This window comes from Podarcis bocagei (assembly GCF_964188305.1).
Source record: "Podarcis bocagei genome assembly, chromosome: 16".
NCBI lineage: Eukaryota > Metazoa > Chordata > Lepidosauria > Squamata > Lacertidae > Podarcis > Podarcis bocagei.
This window is the reverse complement of record NC_138142.1, coordinates 1,158,104-1,175,713: the sequence shown is the minus strand read 5'-3', so window position 1 is coordinate 1,175,713 and position 17,610 is coordinate 1,158,104. Positions and strand designations below refer to the sequence as shown.

Below are 17,610 nucleotides of genomic sequence, written 5' to 3'. Positions count from 1 at the left end.
GGCCACTTGCTGCCATCTGTGAGCTCCGTATGCTGGCAGCGGGTGGGGAAGGCTGCTCACACACACCGAGAGAGAGAAACTGGAAGGAGCACTTTGCAGAGGGAGCCCTGGGTCATGCTCCACCCTGGACCCACATGTTGACCCTACGCTTGCTCAAATGCACCACTTCTGAGACTGAATTCACAGTCCTGCCCTCCCGTCTGACAGTAAGTTCTTATGGGGGTAAAACGTTGGAAGGAATCCCAAAGGCCTGCAATGCAAGAACCCAGCTATTAGCTGCAGTCCAACACATCTGGCAAAGGCAGACCAAGGGCACAGACGGGCTTGGGGGGCCTGTAAACTCCCTGCCTCCCTCTGAAGGGGCACACGTGTGCCCCCAACTGCTTTTTGGAGGTGTTTGAGGCTGCTGCCATTCAGATCCCCTCCTTCCCGGGGTTCCTGCAACTACAAAAGAGAGTCGTGCCAGGCACAGCCCAGCCCCCAAGGGCAAGAGAGGTGGAGACCGTAAGGCAGCCTACCCTCTGTGCCCACTCCAGCTAGGAGGGGCTCCACAGCCTCCTCCCACAAACCAACTGCATCTTTAAGCAAAACTTCTTTTTATTGGATAGCCTTTGTGGTTTTTGCCGGCACAAATATCCCCAGCTGTAACACACTGCGCTTTAAGTCTCCCTCCAGCCACTCTGATTGGGAGGGGAGCATCAAATAAATCCTCTTCTGCCCCCACTCCGCACCTCCCAGATACATGACAGGCTGCTCAGCCTCCCCTTGGCAGCGGGGGGGGGGGGGGGAGTTACCAGGAGGTCAACCCACCCCCCTCGACCTCTGCATCCGCCTCTTCCTTGCAGGAATGTGCAGCAAGTGCTCAAGGCCAGGACAGAAAGCAGCAGGGGCCAAAAGGAAGGAGAAGGCACAAAGCAAGCTGATGCCAAGCTTGAGAGAGAGGGGGGCTGGGGGTCCCACACCACTGCTCTATGCTAGGGGGAGGACAGAGTTTGTCCCCCCTACCTCTGCTCTCACCTGTTGCACACAGAGATGTTGGAGGGGGACTGTTTTCTTACAGGTAGGGGGAAGAATGGACCCCAGGCCATCCAAGCCCCTATGAAAAGCTACAGCAAGAAGAGCCCCCTTTCCTCCCCCCCCCACCTCTGAGTTAGACCAGTGGGGGTGCTTTTGTCTTTAAAGATGACAAGGTGACACTGACATGGCTACATTCATCAATAACATCAGGGTTGTTAGCTTCTAAAGTCAGGACACTGCAAAACACAGCAACGTTAACACACTACAGTGGCACGGTGCCCAACCACAGAGTAGAAAGGGGGGCAGGTGGGGAGTGGGAAGGAGGACTTGGGGAGCCTCTCCTCCACCCCCCAAAGCAAAGAATAGGAAAGAGAAAACTGCAAGGTGGAAGTTTCCACGACCAAAAACCTGGTGCAAAGGAGCTACACATGGAGTTTGTGTGTGTGAGACCCTTGCACAGGCAGGCCAACTGGGGAGGGGGCTCCAGGCTCCAGGCATGGCACCCTCTGCCTGCCCTCCAGCCTGCTGCGCCCAAGGAAGCTGCGTCATCGTCCGGGAGCAAAGATGAAGTCAAGGGCTTGGCGCTCGGCAGCAGCGACATTTGGGTGCCAGAGGTCCACCATGAATACAGCCCGGGGTCCTTCCTCAGGGGCACCTGGAAGGAAGAAAAGGAAGGGCAAGCAGTTCAGCGGGTGAGTTTGGTCGCCAGGTCCCATCTCTCTTACCACCATACCTTTAGGGTACTACGATGCCACCATAAACGGTTCTGGCAGGGCCTCTTGACAACTCTCAGCCCCTTCACAAACTACAGTTCCCAGCTGTGGCAGTTTAATGAGGTCTCCTATGGCTGTGAATGTATGATTGAATGCCCCCTCTGTATCTCAGTGGAGGGGCAGGAGCAGCAGCCCCACGAAGGCCGGCTGGAACCATGATGTGTTTTCTGGGTCTTGCAGGACAAAGCCCCTCCCCAGCTCTGGTCAGAACACTGTTAGGATGTGCTCTGCTGAAAAGAGTCCCCAGTATTCTGTGCACTCCATGGTTAATCAGCATGCAAGAGGGAACAGGACTAGGGAGCGCTTCACAGGACCATGCACTCAGGCCTGGTGTTATCTTTATTCTTTTAAAAAATCAAGCTGCTAGCCCTCAAGGCGGTGGGAAGAAACACTTGAAAGTGTCTCTCCCTGCCCTCCTCCATATTTCTCCCATGCTCATGCACACAAGTACCTTTTCCAACAACCTGAAATGTCATTTAGACCTGCAGAAGCCGACTGCAAGGGTCAGAAGTTGCATGGGACATACTGAGGCAGCTTTGCAAGGAGTCAGGCAGAGAGAGGGTTTTTCCTTCTCAGCGCTTGGGAATCACGTGGAGCTAGGGGGACACACACACCTGTTTCCAGCAAAGCCCTCCCCTCCCCCATCAGGGCACACTCCAGCCTCTGGGTGTGTCAGGGCTTCAGACTTACCACCGTGGAATGCCGTGTGCAGGAAAGAGTCGTCAAAGAGCAGGCAGCGCCCTTCCGCCCAGCACTGGGGCTCCCCTCCCACAACAAGTTCACAGTTGCTGGGGGTCTTCAGTCCTGCAGGAAGAAAGAAGATGCATGATGGACAGAGCCAAGGAGGAACGGCAATGGGAGCAGCCCAACACCAGCCAGCCAAAACACCTGTGTTTCCTTGTTCCCTGAAGGCGGGTGGATTTTACAATCTTGCCCTCTACCTTTTGCAGTCCTGGGCTTGCTGCAGAGGGGCTGCTTTGCCAGGCTGGATCCAGAGCCCACCAGGTCCAGCGTACTCTTTCCGCTAGGAAGAGGTCTTGAGGGGCACCAAGGAGATGATCATCCCCCTATGGTATTATTATTAGCCACCTTTTTTCTTCCAAGGAGCTCATGTGGCCTATATGGCGCTCTCCAGCTCATTTAATCCCCACAACAACCCAGTGAAGAAGGCTAGACTGGCCTAAGGTCACCCAGCAAGTTTCGTGGCTGACGGGGGTTTCAAACCCTGGTGTCCCCCAGGACCTAGTCCAGCTCTCCAACCACTACACCGCTCTGCCTCTCTGGCACCTGGGATGGCATCAGGACAGGGAGGCTTTGAATAGGCTGGCACGGCAACAGCCCTAGAGCTGTCCTTCACAAACATGTCCCAAATACTTTGCAGTCGCCAGGCCAAGCTCCCTACGAGACTGACCCCGCTTAACGCCAGCCCTACTTGGCTGAACAAGACCAGCCGTTGTGGCACTTTTAATGGGAGGCAGGGAGGCATCCGCCAGGCTTCAGTCTCAGATTGGCCGGCTGGCCGGCTGGAAGCACGCAAGACCGCCTCAGGGGTTGCTATGGCAGCAGCCCAGCCTGGCAGCACGAGTTGCACCCAGCAAACAATGAGAGCTGCGTTTTCTATCTACTTGAAAGCAAGGCAGGAAATGCAGTCGGGTGCAAACTTTTGCATGGAAAAAAGGAAAGGAAAGCACAGAATCCTGACATTGTAGAGATGTAGTAGACTCCAAGGGGCATCTGGTCCAATGAAGGAATCGCAGCTAAAGACTCCTTGGCAGATGGCCACCCACAACCTCTCTGCCACCATCTCCAGCGCAGGAGACTCCAGCACCTTCGGAGGGAGCCCATTCCCAAGACTACTGTGGATTTTTGGCCCCCTTTGCATTCCCAGCGTTTCCTCATTTCATAATCCGCTGTTCTAACTCTTAGGGGGCTGTCCATCAATTGCTTGGGAAACAGAGGACTTGAAAAGGAACTCTGCACCCTGAACAATTTGCAGAGGGCCATGGCGTCTGGAAGAAACCCACGTCAGTTTTAAAGGACCTGTAGAATTTCTCCCTCCTTTAAAGAACAGATCCATGGACCACACCACCCTACAAAGTATGGAGTGGGGTGTGTGTGCTCTTTGCACCTGTAAGGTGTAGGGCTCACACACCTCAAGGGAAAATTTCCCCCGGAGGAGTAGCAAAGCTTCCTTTTCAGGCCTCAACTTCTGCAAAGTCCACAGCAAGGCAGGGATGGTGTAGCTGTGGGGCCATTCCAGATGCAGACCCCAACTCCTGCCCTCCCTGACCATTGGGCAGGCTGGCCGCTGGGAGCTGGAGTCCAGCAACAGATGGAGGGCCACAGGTCAGCCTCGCTTTCATGATGCTCCCCAGAGCTGCCCACCAGAATCTTTGCCACCCAGCAGGTAAGGGGGCTGAGCTGCCGTCGAAGCTGCTGCGCTTCCGTCCAGGACGGTTGCTCCGTCTGTGCCCAGAGCCCCTGACTGCTAAGGGCACAGTCAAGGGAGGCTCTCCTGAAAGGGAGGAGGCCAGAACTGAAGGTAAACCGAAGGTGCCTACCCAGGTGGCAGCGGATGCGGATGTTGGTTGGTCCGTAGTGCTCCGCGATAACGGCACCCGGCGTCAGGACGGAGATGCAGGCATTCCCAAAAACGTTGTTGCCAATGCAGGTACGCAGGCTGCCCAGCAGGCGATAGGTCCGGGGGCACTTGCGGCAGTTCCGGGGCACGCAGGTGCCCTGGTTGACCAGGTAGAAGGTCAGCCACTCGCCACTGGGCGTGCTGTTGGCCTTCCAGCCCTGGGGCAAGCTGCAGTTGGAGAAGGCCTTGTACAGGACCTCAAACTCGCAGGCGATGGTCTGGAAGTTGCGCTCCAGCAGCTCCACGTCGTGCTTCTGGGCATCGCGGGGGAAGTAGGGCATGGTGGGCAGGTCGGGCAGGAAGAAGACCTCTGGCTTCTGGATGGAGGGGCGGCTGCTGAGGTAGCGGCCCTGCTCACGGATGCCCTTGCGGATGCGGCCCATCCCAGACCACGAGTAGCGCTTGGCGTACTCCTGCAGGTTGTGGTAGAGTTTCTGGTTCAGGCCGTCGCTGTGGGCGCAGCGGACGCACTCCGGGGAGTGGCAGTGGGTGTAGCCATTCTGCAGGCTGTTGGTGTCCACCCCCTGCAGGAGAGAGTTCCCCAGGGCGTACGTCCGGGGCTGCTCCCGCCCAACGTGGTAGCAGTACCACACAAACATGGCCAGCATGAAGGCCACGGTGCCCAGGGCGGTGGTGTCGCAGTCCCGCACAGACTGGATCCCACTGGCGATCAAGTCCCTCAGCCTGTCCAGAGACCCGCTCCATCCTGCCAGCCATTCCAGAGACATCTTGGGGCTGCGGAACGGGCGCCGGGTTCTAGCGCATGCAAGGGAGAGTCAGTTCTCGGGATCTCCACAGGCACCCGCACCACGCAGGCTGACAGGGGCAAGTGGGGAGAGGCCAGTCATGGGCAAGCAGTGCCAGGGGGTCCCGGAGGGGGACAGGCTGCATCTGTGGCGGCTCGCCAGCTCCTGCGTCAGGGCCGTAGACCTGGGAAAGCTTCAGGGGCAGCCATCCTGAAAGGCAGGTTCCAGAATTCAAGCAGCCAGGGGGCACAGTGGAGAAGCTGCTCAGCTCAGGCGCTGCCTTTCCACAGATGCTCCCACATCGCTTCCGAGCCAATGAGCGCCACGGAGCCCCATGAGATCCGGGATCTGTGGAACAACTTCACTCCTGCAAAGCTGCTGTCACCCGCAACAGAGTCCTCTGGTCTCTGGGGCCTCCTTCATTTGTTGCCCAGGTTAAACGGATGCACAAGGGGCGCATGCTCCCTCCACAAGCACCCGCTCCAGGTCCCAGTTTCTGTTCCCATTGAAGGATCTGCAAGAAAACAGGAAGGAGCTTTGAGAAAACGGGTCCCTCCTGCATCTGAGCCCCGTTGCCTGTCTAGCCTGTTTTCCACTTGTGTGTGGAGGTTGTAGAGGACTCCCAAAAGCAGGGAGGATGGCTGTCCGGGGCTCTGCAGACCCTGTGAGGCTCCAACTTCTAGCAGCTGGCATGGCCAGTGACTCTGGGGGAGGATGGCAGTTGGAGGGCAGGAAAGTCTGGACGGCCCCTGGAGGCTTCCCACCTTGGCCCTTGTGCAGAATTGTGACCCCCCCCTCAAGTGGGATGCAGGCCAGAGTCTTCAAGGGAGGCCAACTGCACTGCATGGACACACCTTTCTTCTGATCTGCCATCACCTTCTGGCACGTAGACAAAGCTGAGATGAGCTCCCATGTGGTGCCAGAAGCAGCAATACCCCTCTTCCCCATCACACGGTTAAAATAACAACAACCCACCCTCACATCTCCCATGTCATTTTGCCACCAGGGTTGGGCTACTGCTGATTTATTTTTATTTTTTTTAAATTTACTGCATCCCACCTTTCTCTCCACGGAGCTCCAGGTGGTGCACAGGGTTCTCTTCCTCCTCACAACTACCCTGTGGGCTGGGCTAGGCTGAGCGAGACTGTGAGCGGCTCAAGGTCACCCAGTGAGCTTCATGGCCAAGTGGGGATTTGAACACTGGTCTCCCAGGCCCTAGCCTGACACTCTAACCACTAGACCACGCTGGCTCTCTAGGTGAGCAGAGTGCTCTAGCTGCACTGCTCCCAATCACTGGATGCCTCAAGCTGGTCCAGGAGCGGGGTGGGGGTGGGGGTGGAACAGGACAGGGCAGACCTGCAGGCTGGCTTTCCTCCCCCTCCCTCCCTCCCTCCCTCTCTGCAGCTCCCAGAGGTGGTTCTGGAGTCCAGCAGCCCTGCCAGCTTCGCTTGCCTGCCCTGTGCTCCATCTCTCTAGATTTGAATCAGCAGCGCCAGACTCAGCCCTCCCCCCCTCTCAGCAGGGGCAGGAGGCACCTTCCTCACTCCCCCCCACGCACACACATGTCAATCACCCTTGACAATGCGTCCCACCCACTCACAACAAATGTGGCAATTGGCACCTGAGTCACCCGCCTGCCAGCATCACCTCCCAGAGTGGTTCAATTTACTCTGCTCTGCAAGGAAGGCCTGCTCCCCTGGTGGAACTACCTTGCTGGGTCTGACTGAGGACCCATCCAGCCTGTACAGGTGCCAGGGAAACATCAGCAGAAGGAGGCTGCCTTGCGCAGCAGAGCTTTCCTTACCCAAAGCCAGACTCCCCTCAAAGAGCATTCAGGCTCAGGGCCACCAGATTCGCAAGGCGGCTCCTGCTTACCTGGGATGGCAGAAAGATCCCTAGTGTTTTGTGCTGCAAACAAGCAGAGACAGACTTTGGGAGAGAACTTCTCAATTCCAAACCAGCCAGGACCAGAGGCAACGTCCAGTGGTCCCTTAGTCCCCAGAAAGGGGGTTGGGCCAGGACTCCCCCAACCCAGGACCCTGTCCTGAGCAGAGGGCACAGCTGGCAGAGACCACCTTATGGAGAGACCCAGCCCTTGTTCTGCTGCTACCCTTCCACTGCCCCATTTAAACAGGGGGCTTTCGGAGCAGCCTCAATGAGAGCAAACGCAGGACGTGAGAGCCCACCGCCACAGCATTTCTTCAACTCAAGCCCCAAACGATGGTCCTCAGACTTGGGAGAACCCCCAAAGACTACTTGCCTGACTGTGTTCTGGACACCCAGGCTCCAGGCACTTGGTGAAGTTCCAGAATGAGCCCCACAGCACCCCATGGGCGCTGCAAAAAGAACCCCAAGGAAATAAGGTAACTCACCCAATCCAACCAAGCAGGCAATAAAAAGCTTCCTCGTTGCTGGGAGACACCCGCTCCCCAAATTTAATTAACTTGGTCTCCATCTCCATGCTACAACAAACCCTCATGCCCCAAAGGAAAGTGAGCCAGAGCTGGGCTCACCTTCTGCTCAGGCTGAGATCTCTGCAGCCTCCTGAGTGTTGGGTCCTCTGGCAAGACCCAGAGCCCTTTCCTTCCTGCCTCCGGCTGGCCCACCTTGGAGCCTGGTACTGGTGCTGAAAGATTCTGGGAGATGTGGACACCAACCAGGGGCCAGCACTGCCACATGGCAAATGGAAGTGGATTGGTGGGCAGGCAGCAAATACTGTGACACAGCAGCAAACCAGTTTATGATGGCATTTCCCATGCAGGAAGCAAACGCCACCTGGATTTCCTTCCTCCGGTCTGGACGTGCCCAGGACCTGCTCAGGCTCCTTCCAGCGTGTTTGCATGAACAGCCTTGTCACTTTGGAATTGGGGGCAACAGGAAAGGGTGGGGAGAGAGGAGGGGAGAGGATCCATTTCCAAACTGCACTTGTACTGCACACTCCAAAGGGGCAAGCGGAGAAACTCCTAGGCAGGAAAAGCTGTTATGTAAGGACTGAGGTGCAGAAGCAGCAAGAAGTGTCAGGCACAGGAGGTGTAAGGGTGTGTGTGTGTGTGTGCCAACACTGTTCTGAAGCAAGAATATTGGGGGTGGGGGAGAGCCCTCCCCTGCTCTCAAGGAATCTCCTGGCAGGCAAGGAGGGAAACCTCCCAGGATGATAAGCTGGGGTGAAGCAGATGGTTCCTAGAGCATTGGAGAGCAGCCAAAGCCATCGCCTGGGGGAGCACCCAAGCCAAAGCAATTGCCCGAGGATCCCAGTCAGGGGGCCTGGGCTGCCTGGAGCACTTGGGGGCAGGCGATGGGGCGCCTGGAGGTCTGTCCTCCTCCCCACTTCTCTTGTCCTGTGGAGCCTTGGAATGCCAGGAAGTACTCCTGAGCATGAGCAGAGGGGTTTGAGAGCAGCAACTCCGAGCACCTCCCCCAGTCCCTGTTCATATTCTCTGGAAGTCCAGGTTCAGTTGCAACGGCTGACCAGCCCAGAACTCGTTTAAAGAGGGCCTCCAGGGCATGTGCAGAGTACTTTCCTGCCCTGCCGGTGTGGTCCTGAAGGAGAGGTGCTCAGGAGGGGCTCGGCTGTGAGTCGCACGGTCGAGCCAGACGCCCCCGCAGCCTCCCCGGCGCACCCGGCGTCCCAGCTCCTTCGGGCGCCAAGGGCTCGGCCCGGGAGTCCTCCCCGCCCTGGCTCCGCGGGTCTCTCTGGCTTGCAAAGCCGCCGGGTCGGCCGCTCGCCTGCCGAGGCCCAGCCAGCCCGAGATGGCGCGAAAGGGTCCGCCTTGGAGCATGTGCAGAGCGCCGCCCTCGCGTCCCCCGGCGGGCGGGATCGGGACCACGCGCTCTTCGCGGAGGCGGCAGGCGACGCACTTGCTGGCTGCGCCCGCCGCCCGGACCGAGCGCCCGGCTCCGGCGCGGCCGAGGCGGCCACGGAGGGAGACGCGCCTGCTCTCCGGCGCCCACCTGCCCAGCGGCCCACCTACCTGCTGCTGCTGCTGCTGCCGCTGCTGCTGCTGCCCGCGCTTCCCGCCGACGCTCCCGGCCGCCCTCGGCGCTCCCGGCACGGCGAGGCTCTCCGGCGGCGGCTCGGCAGCGCGGACCACAACTCCCAGCAGCCCGACGTCGGCGCCGTGCGGGAGGGGCCGCCGAGCCAGCGCCCGCCCCGGCGGGAGGACCGCGCCGCTCTCCGCCCGCCGCCGCGCGGGGCCCGGGGCATGTGCAGAGGGCCGCCTGCTGCGGGCGGAGAGCGGCGCGGCTTCCCTTGCTTTGCGAAAGGATCATGTCATCCTACTTTTATGATTTGTACCCCAGCCATCTGTATGGGTTGCCCCAGCCGCTCTGCGCGGCTTCCAGCATCTACAAAAAGAGGATTAAACGTTAAAAGCTTCCCGCTACAGGGCTGCCTTCTTCAGAAGCCTGTGCAAAGTCGTTGCACAGGGCGGGGCCATCACGGAGAAGGCCCTGTGCCTGGTTCCCTGCAGCCTCACTCCTCCCAGGACACAGCCACCATAAGACCCTCCAGGTGGACCTCAGTGTCCGGCCAGCTGAGCGGGTCATAGGAGCCAACTCTAATTTGCTTAGAACAATTTCGTACAATCAAGTCACTGAATTCAGTGGGCTCAGAATAGGTCCTGGGGATCACAGGCCTACTGTTCAACAGTGGAATGGACTCTCTCAGAAGGTGATTGACTCTTCCTTACGGGAGATTTTTAAGCAAGGTGTCACATAGCCACCTCTTATGGATTCTTCTGGTGTGGTTTCTGCATTGCTTGGGGTTGGACCAGATGACCCTTGGGTCCCTTCCAACTCTACAATTCTCAGGTAAAGCGGACAAACATTTCCAGGAGAGCAGACTGAACTCCATCCCCACTGGCACGAGCCACCTTCGGTCTCTTCCAAGACTCTACAAAGTATGAAGATGGAGTTACTCTTTCATGGGATGCTCTGAGCTGCTTCCAAGGTACAGTAGCTGCCAACATGCTTCTGGCATGCTTGCCCTGTAATGGGGAAGCCCACTGTAAGCCTGGCTCTTCCTTCTGCATGTTTCCAGGGCTGCCTGCTCTTCTGGGGTCAGCCACCTTGGCATCCCAAAGGCTTTTGGCTCCAGTCTGGTGAGCAATGAGTTAAGCCCTCTAGGAGATTAAACTTCCTGCTGCTTTTGTTTTATTTGCAGCCAAAGTGGGTCAGGCAGCTGAAATGCAGCAGGAATAAGATCCTTCTTGGCTACTGTTAGCTCTGCTAGTTGTGAGCTCTCCTCCTTGCAAGTTGAGTCAGGCCTCCCCAAAGATACCGGATTCCTCCCAAATGTGTGCGTGAGATCAGCTCTGCCCCCATCTCCCTTTCCTAATATTTATTAAAAGGACTTTGGCTTTGAGCTGCTACCTGCCTTCCCTGGAAATGACTACCATGCCTTGCTAAATGCTGCTTAATGTCATATGCAAGAGGTACTAGGGGAAAGTGTGGTGTAGTGGTTACAGTGTTGGACTAGGACCCAGGAGACCAGGGTTCAAATCCCCAGTCGGCCATGAACCTTGAATGCCAGTCACTGCCTCTCTCAACACAGGGTTATTGTGGGGAGGGGAAGAACCCTGAGCTCTTCGGAGAAGAAGGTGGGATAGAAATCCAATAAATGATGGAATGAATGAACAGAAGCTGCAATATGTAACACTGGGTGTTATGAGTCACAGGACCTTGCTCTTTGTGGTAAGACCAGGGCCACAGGCAACAGAATAGACATTTTGCAGGTGATGCAAGAACGCAGAGGAATAAAGTTGTGTGGTATGATTTTGAGAGAGACTATTGTTGTGAAGGCCGGCTATTTCCTGAGATTCTCAGTTTTAGCAGATGAAACAGTGAGTATTTCTGTCATATAACAACTGTCTCTAGGTGCAAGATTCATGGAAGTAAGTGACGGGAATGTGGAATACCCTTCTGCACACAAAGAGTTACTTGGGTTTCTTTCCATCTCAGGCCAAACTGTAGCACACTTTTACCTGCTTGTTCTGATTTTGGACCAGATCTCAATAATGTTTGTTGGATTGGCATAGGATGGTTGTTTAACTATGGCCAGAAAATCATAGAAATCAGAGAACTGTAGAGTTGGAAGGGACCCGGAGGGTAAAGGAGAGTCTAACACCTTCCGAGGAAGACTGTTCCACTGTCAAGCAGCTTCCTGCACCCTGCAGAGGAAAAAGGTGGCATAGAAATGCAATAAAATGAATAAACTATGAACTCCCAAGTTATGAGGTCTTAAGAGGCCACTGCAGCTCCTGGGAAATGCACTGGAACCAATTGCACATGATCATCAAGAGACACATGCAGCGGTTGCCCTTCAATAGCTCTAGAAGGAGGGTTATCTTGTGGCATGATCCAGCTTCCTGGCATCGTTTTAGCGGCGGGGGAAGAGATGTATGTGTGGGAGATCAGGGAGAGGAAACAGCAGCTGCCCTTTGGAGGAGCAGGTCTACCTCCGGGGATTGAGAAATGGGGCTTATGAGGAAGCAACCAGCCATAGGATGACTGGCATGGCTGTGAAGGACCCTGTTCTGCGAAGCAAATCAAAAAGTGCTTGTGTTAAGTTGTGGGTGAACATATCAGACGACACAGCGATTCTTCAAACAGCTCTTGTTTATTCAGAGGCCAGAACAGAACTGAACTGAAGGGTTCAGCCAGCCTGCTTATATAGAGCTCCAGTACAATGTAACTGTAACAACTTTCTGTAACTTTCCAATCACTGAACGTCACTTTCGATCCCTTATTTGCATATGTGGACCTGAACTATCTACAGTATCCCCCTGCTGGCCCAGGGTGAGAACTTCAGTACATAACAGCTTAGAAACCCCATCTAGCCCAAAGAGCTGCGGCCAGACTGTGGACTGGGGCTTGGCTGCTGGTCTGTTTCCAGGCACAATTCAGAGGGCTGGTTATGACTTATAAAGCCCTCGGTCCAGGCCGTCTGAAAGACCGTGTGCTCCAAGGCTTTTGGAACTGATCGCTTTGAATGAAAGGGCTGGGGCAATGCTGGTTTTTTGGGTTTTTTAAAGCTGATCTTTATTGGTTTTTTATAATTACATACTATACATACACATATTATATTACATTTTACATTTATTCTTGCTCTCAAGAGCTGACTTCCCTCCTTCCTTCTTCTGGCTTTTTTGTGTCGTCTTTTTGCATTGTCTTTATCCATTTTGTATATACGGTAGTTGTTCTTCTTCAATTTTTGTCCATGAAATGTCCATAAACAAATAAATCTTTCTATATATACAGTTCTTGCTGTCTGTCTATATTCATTTACAACCACTGTTCAACCTTGGTCATAGTATACATTTTTAATTCATTTTGATATTATTGTCCAATAAATTTCTTTGTATTTTCCCATTATGAGGTTTATTTCAGTTCTATTTCACATCATCTTCTCTATATATAACATAAATTTTCCCCATTCTTTTTGATATGTTTTATCACCCTGATGTTGAATTTTGCTGTTAGTTTGGCTATTTCTGCATACTCCTTATAATGCCACTTTTCTACTGTTGACATTTGTTGCTGTTTCCACACCTGGGCCAGCAAAAGCCTCACCACTGTTGTTGCATATAAAAACAGTTTCTGGTTATTCTTATCAATATCCTTTCCCACCATTCCCAACAGGAATGACTGTTTTTTCCCCAAATACGTATACAGTGGTACCCCGCAAGACGAACGCATCGCAAGACGGAAAACCCGCTAGACGAAAGGGTTTTCCGTTTTGGAGGCGCTTCGCAAAACGAATTTCTCTATGGGCTTGCCTCTCAAGACGACAGCCCATAGGGAAATCTCCGGGACAGCGGGGAAGCGCAGCGCGTCTTCCCCACTGTCCTCGGACCTCCGCCCGCCGCGCGGCATCGGAACGAAGCTCCGATGCCGGGCGGCGGGGGGGGGGACGCCTCCTCCCGCCGCGCGGAATCGGAACGAAGCTCCGATGCCGGGCGGCGGGGGGGGGGGACGCCTCCTCCCGCCGCGCGGCATCGGAACGAAGCTCCGATGCCGGGCGGCGGGGGGGGGAATGCCTCCTCCCGCCGCGCGGCATCGGAACGAAGCTCCGATGCCGGGCGGCGGGGGGGGGAACGCCTCCTCCCGCCGCGCGGCATCGGAACGAAGCTCCGATGCCGGGCGGCGGGGGGGGGGAACGCCTCCTCCCGCCGCGCGGCATCGGAACGAAGCTCCGATGCTGCCGCGCGGCATCGGATGGCTTTCCTGAAGACTTGGGGTGGGAGGAGGGTTTTCCTTCCCACCGCCAACATTCAGAATGCTGTTCTGAATGTTTGCGGTGGGGAGGAAAAACCCTCCTCCCACGCAAGCCCCGGGAACAGAGGGAAAGCGCTGCGCGCCTTCCCCTCTGTTCCCGTACCTGTCCTGAAGGCTTGCGGTGCGGAGAAAAGCCCTTCTCCGCACCACCAGCCTGGCAAGCGGTTTCCCTAGGAACGCATTAATTGATTTTCAATGCATTCCTATGGGAAACCGTGCTTCGCAAGACGAAAAACTCGCAAGAAGAAAAAACTTGCGGAACCAATTAATTTCGTCTTGCGAGGCACCACTGTACCTAAAGATCTTCTTTAGTTAATTATACATGTTTTCTCAATAAGTTAAGGGAAGCTTTTAATGTTTGATGTATTATAGTATTTTAATATTTTTTTGGAAGCCGCCCAGAGTGGCTGGGGAAGCCCAGCCAGATGGGCGGGGTATAAATAATAAATTATTATTGTTATACGTTTTCACTTTGTCACATGTCCACCATGTGTGAAAGATGTCATGTGACAAAGATACATGAGAGCAGAAGCAGCAAAGCAGGCTGGGAAGTGCTGGGACTGCACAATCATTTGGGGCCTACTAAAGTTATCCAGGCCTAACTGCTAACTGCTGAGTCATTCTGACATGTGACTTAGTAGCCAGTTTTCTCTTTTGTGTTCTCTGTAAGATGTCAGTGAGAGTCAGTCTGTTTCAGCTGTGAACAGAATCAGTATGTGATCTCAGTCAAACTGTTTGGAACCATGTTGTTTATGAAGAAGTTTATTTTAACTCAGTAAAGCTTTTATTCTTTAAAACTCTGCATTATTAATTTACGCTGTGCGTCAGATTATGGGCCCAGTGTTTTATGGATGGTGAATTGCTAAAGCTGGAGAATCAGGGTGCTGTTGGTGAGGACCTCGAAGGGACTGAAGGTCCAGTGGTGAGGCCGCGTACCAAAGAAGCAGACCCGGTGCAGCAAGAAGCAGAAGCCATGTCAGCTCAGCAACCTGAGCAGTTTATTAATCTTGGCAACACTGCCCAGATGAAATGTCTGAATGGTAAGAACTACCTGACTTGGGAGGGACACGGGTGGCGCTGTGGGTAAAACCTCAGCGCCTAGGACTTGCCGATCGTCAGGTCGGCGGTTCGAATCCCCGCGGCGGGGTGAGCTCCCACCGTTCGGTCCCAGCGCCTGCCCACCTAGCAGTTCGAAAGCACGTCAAAGTGCAAGTAGATAAATAGGGACCGCTTACCTAGCGGGAAGGTAAACGGCGTTCCGTGTGCTGCGCTGGCTCGCCAGAGCAGCTTCGTCACGCTGGCCACGTGACCCGGAAGTGTCTGCGGACAGCGCTGGCTCCCGGCCTATAGAGTGAGATGAGCGCACAACCCTAGAGTCTGTCAAGACTGGCCCGTACGGGCAGGGGTACCTTTACCTTTACCTGACTTGGGCTCTCAAGACTGAACTGGTTCTAAAACATTAAAGACTTTGGCACTGTGTGGAAACTGGTTTGAACCCACAAAACCCTCTGAGCAGGAACGTGAAGAGGATGATAGAGCCAGAGCACACATTTTGTTGGCTCTAGAGGAACCACAGGTCCTGCACATTGCAGATTTGGACTCTGCCAAACAATATTGGGATCGTCTACGTCAGATACACCTGCCTGACAGTGCTGGTTCAATAAATTGAATTAATTAGGAGACTGTACAGAACTGTGCTACTTGAAGGTGGATGTTTAACCACACACCTCCAGACTTTGCGCATGTTATTCCTCCAGTTGCAAAGGAGAGGTAAAAGATTTCCAGACCAGGATCAAGTCTATATCCTGCTATCCAGTCTCCCACCAAGCTTTAATATTGTCATAGCCTCTCTTGAAAGCATGAGGCAAGAAGATTTATCGATGGTGTATGTAACAACCTGTCTACAGGAGGAATCTGAAAAGTGAGTGGAAAAGCTGAGTGAGAAGGCAGACCAGACTGATGGATATTGGGGATCGAAACTGGGAAAGGGGGGTTGGAGTTTGGGAATCCAAAGGCTGTACAATTATATTTTGAACTTTTCTTTTTTCTTTATTCTGTTTTGTTATGAGTATAAAAAAGGGGAATTCGTGGAAGGGAATTGGGGTCGACCTTAGAAAAAGATTTTAATGTTTAAAGACTGTGGAGTGTAAAGGGAAAGTGTTTATATGAAATGAACTAAACTGAATAATGGGCTAAATATAATAAGATCAAAAACTTGGGATAAGAACTTGTTGAACTAAATAAACGGAAATGGAATACAAGAAGTGGAGGTGTGGGGAGGTCTTGGAAAGATGTTATTGAAAGTAAGGTTCAAATGTAAATGTTTTTTCTTTTTTTTCTTTTTTGGATTTTCTGAAAATCTTAATAAATATGATATTAAAAAAAAAAGAGAAGGCAGACCAGAAGAGTTTGCGTCACCCTGCTAACCAGAAACCCAGATTCTCAGGAGGAGATGGGACCAAAGAATGCTTCACGGATCGTGCCATGTTGGCAAGGAAATGCTATCAGTGTGCTATCTCTCAGTACAGCCACAGGAGCTTCTCAGGCAGCCAGCTGCTGAGGAAAGGCTAGAAAGTGGGTAAAATTTGCCCTCAGACACTGACACTTTGCAAAGTGCCACAAGCAGTGAATCAGAGGAACAGCAAAATGATGAACTGGAGGAGCAACAAGAGAAGGAAAGCCCAGTGGTTATTCCTAGGAGGTCCACATGGACTACCAAGGGTATTCCCCCTGATAAATTGACTTATGGTGCAACAGAAGTGTGTCATGTTTATACTTCTGCTCTCTAGGTCTTTGGGGGAGTGTCATGTCATAGAATCATAGAATCATAGAGTTGGAAGAGACCACAAGGGCCATCGAGTCCAACCCCCTGCCAAGCAGGAAACACCATCAGAGCACTCCTGACATATGGTTGTCAAGCCTCTGCTTAAAGACCTCCAAAGTAGGAGACTCCACCACACTCCTTGGCAGCAAATTCCACTGTCGAACAGCTCTTACTGTCAGGAAGTTCTTCCTAATGTTTAGGTGGAATCTTCTTTCTTGTAGTTTGGATCCATTGCTCCGTGTCCGCTTCTCTGGAGCAGCAGAAAACAACCTTTCTCCCTCCTCTATGTGACATCCTTTTATATACTTGAACATGGCTATTATATCACCCCTTAACCTCCTCTTCTCCAGGCTAAACATGCCCAGCTCCCTTAGCCGTTCCTCATAAGGCATCGTTTCCAGGCCTTTGACCATTTTGGTTGCCCTCCTCTGGACACGTTCCAGTTTGTCAGTGTCCTTCTTGAACTGTGGTGCCCAGAACTGGACACAGTACTCCAGGTGAGGTCTGACCAGAGCAGAATACAGTGGCACTATTACTTCCCTTGATCTAGATGCTATACTCCTATTGATGCAGCCCAGAATTGCATTGGCTTTTTTAGCTGCCGCGTCACACTGTTGGCTCATGTCAAGTTTGTGGTCAACCAAGACTCCTAGATCCTTTTCACATGTACTGCTCTCAAGCCAGGTGTCCCCCATCTTGTATTTGTGCCTCTCATTTTTTTTTGCCCAAGTGCAATACTTTACATTTCTCCCTGTTAAAATTCATCTTGTTTGTTTTTGCCCAGTTCTCTAATCTGTCAAGGTCGTTTTGAAGTGTGATCCTGTCCTCTGGGGTGTTAGCCACCCCTCCCAGTTTGGTGTCATCTGCAAATTTGATCAGGATGCCCTTGAGTCCATCATCCAAGTCGTTGATAAAGATGTTGAATAAGACCGGGCCCAAGACAGAACCCTGTGGCACCCCACTAGTCACTCTTCTCCAGGATGAAGAGGAACCATTGATGAGCACCCTTTGGGTTCGGTCAGTCAGCCAGTTACAAATCCACTGAGTGGTAGCATAGTCAAGACCGCATTTTACCAGCTTCTTTACAAGAATATCATGGGGCACCTTGTCAAATGCCTTGCTGAAATCAAGGTAGGCTACATCCACTGTGTTCCCTTCATCTACCAGGCTTGTAATTCTGTCAAAAAACGAGATCAGGTTAGTCTGACATGACTTATTTTTCAGAAATCCATGCTTATTGGTGATCACAGCATTCCTTTCTAGGTGCTCACAGACTGTTTGCTTAATGATCTGCTCCAGAATCTTCCCTGGTATTGATGTCATACTGACTGGGCG

General features: G+C 53.4%; 1 protein-coding gene across 4 annotated transcripts; it reads right to left on the bottom strand.

Moving 5' to 3' along the window:
- Nucleotides 1–579: 579 nt before the first annotated feature.
- Nucleotides 580–9,247, bottom strand: ASPHD2 (aspartate beta-hydroxylase domain containing 2). Of its 4 annotated transcripts, none has more exons than XM_081174531.1 (4): nucleotides 9,149–9,247; nucleotides 4,352–5,691; nucleotides 2,481–2,594; nucleotides 580–1,672 (listed from the first exon to the last, which is right to left on the bottom strand). In XM_081174531.1, exons 2-4 carry the CDS (start codon nucleotides 5,157–5,159, stop codon nucleotides 1,563–1,565), a joined length of 1,032 nt encoding a protein of 343 aa, XP_081030657.1. In that variant the 5' UTR covers nucleotides 5,160–5,691; nucleotides 9,149–9,247; the 3' UTR covers nucleotides 580–1,562. The 4 variants fall into 4 exon arrangements, with proteins under 4 accessions (XP_081030657.1, XP_081030655.1, XP_081030658.1 ...); XM_081174529.1 differs by lacking the exon at nucleotides 9,149–9,247 and adding an exon at nucleotides 7,691–8,812; XM_081174532.1 differs by lacking the exon at nucleotides 9,149–9,247 and adding an exon at nucleotides 7,550–7,629.
- Nucleotides 9,248–17,610: the final 8,363 nt, after the last annotated feature.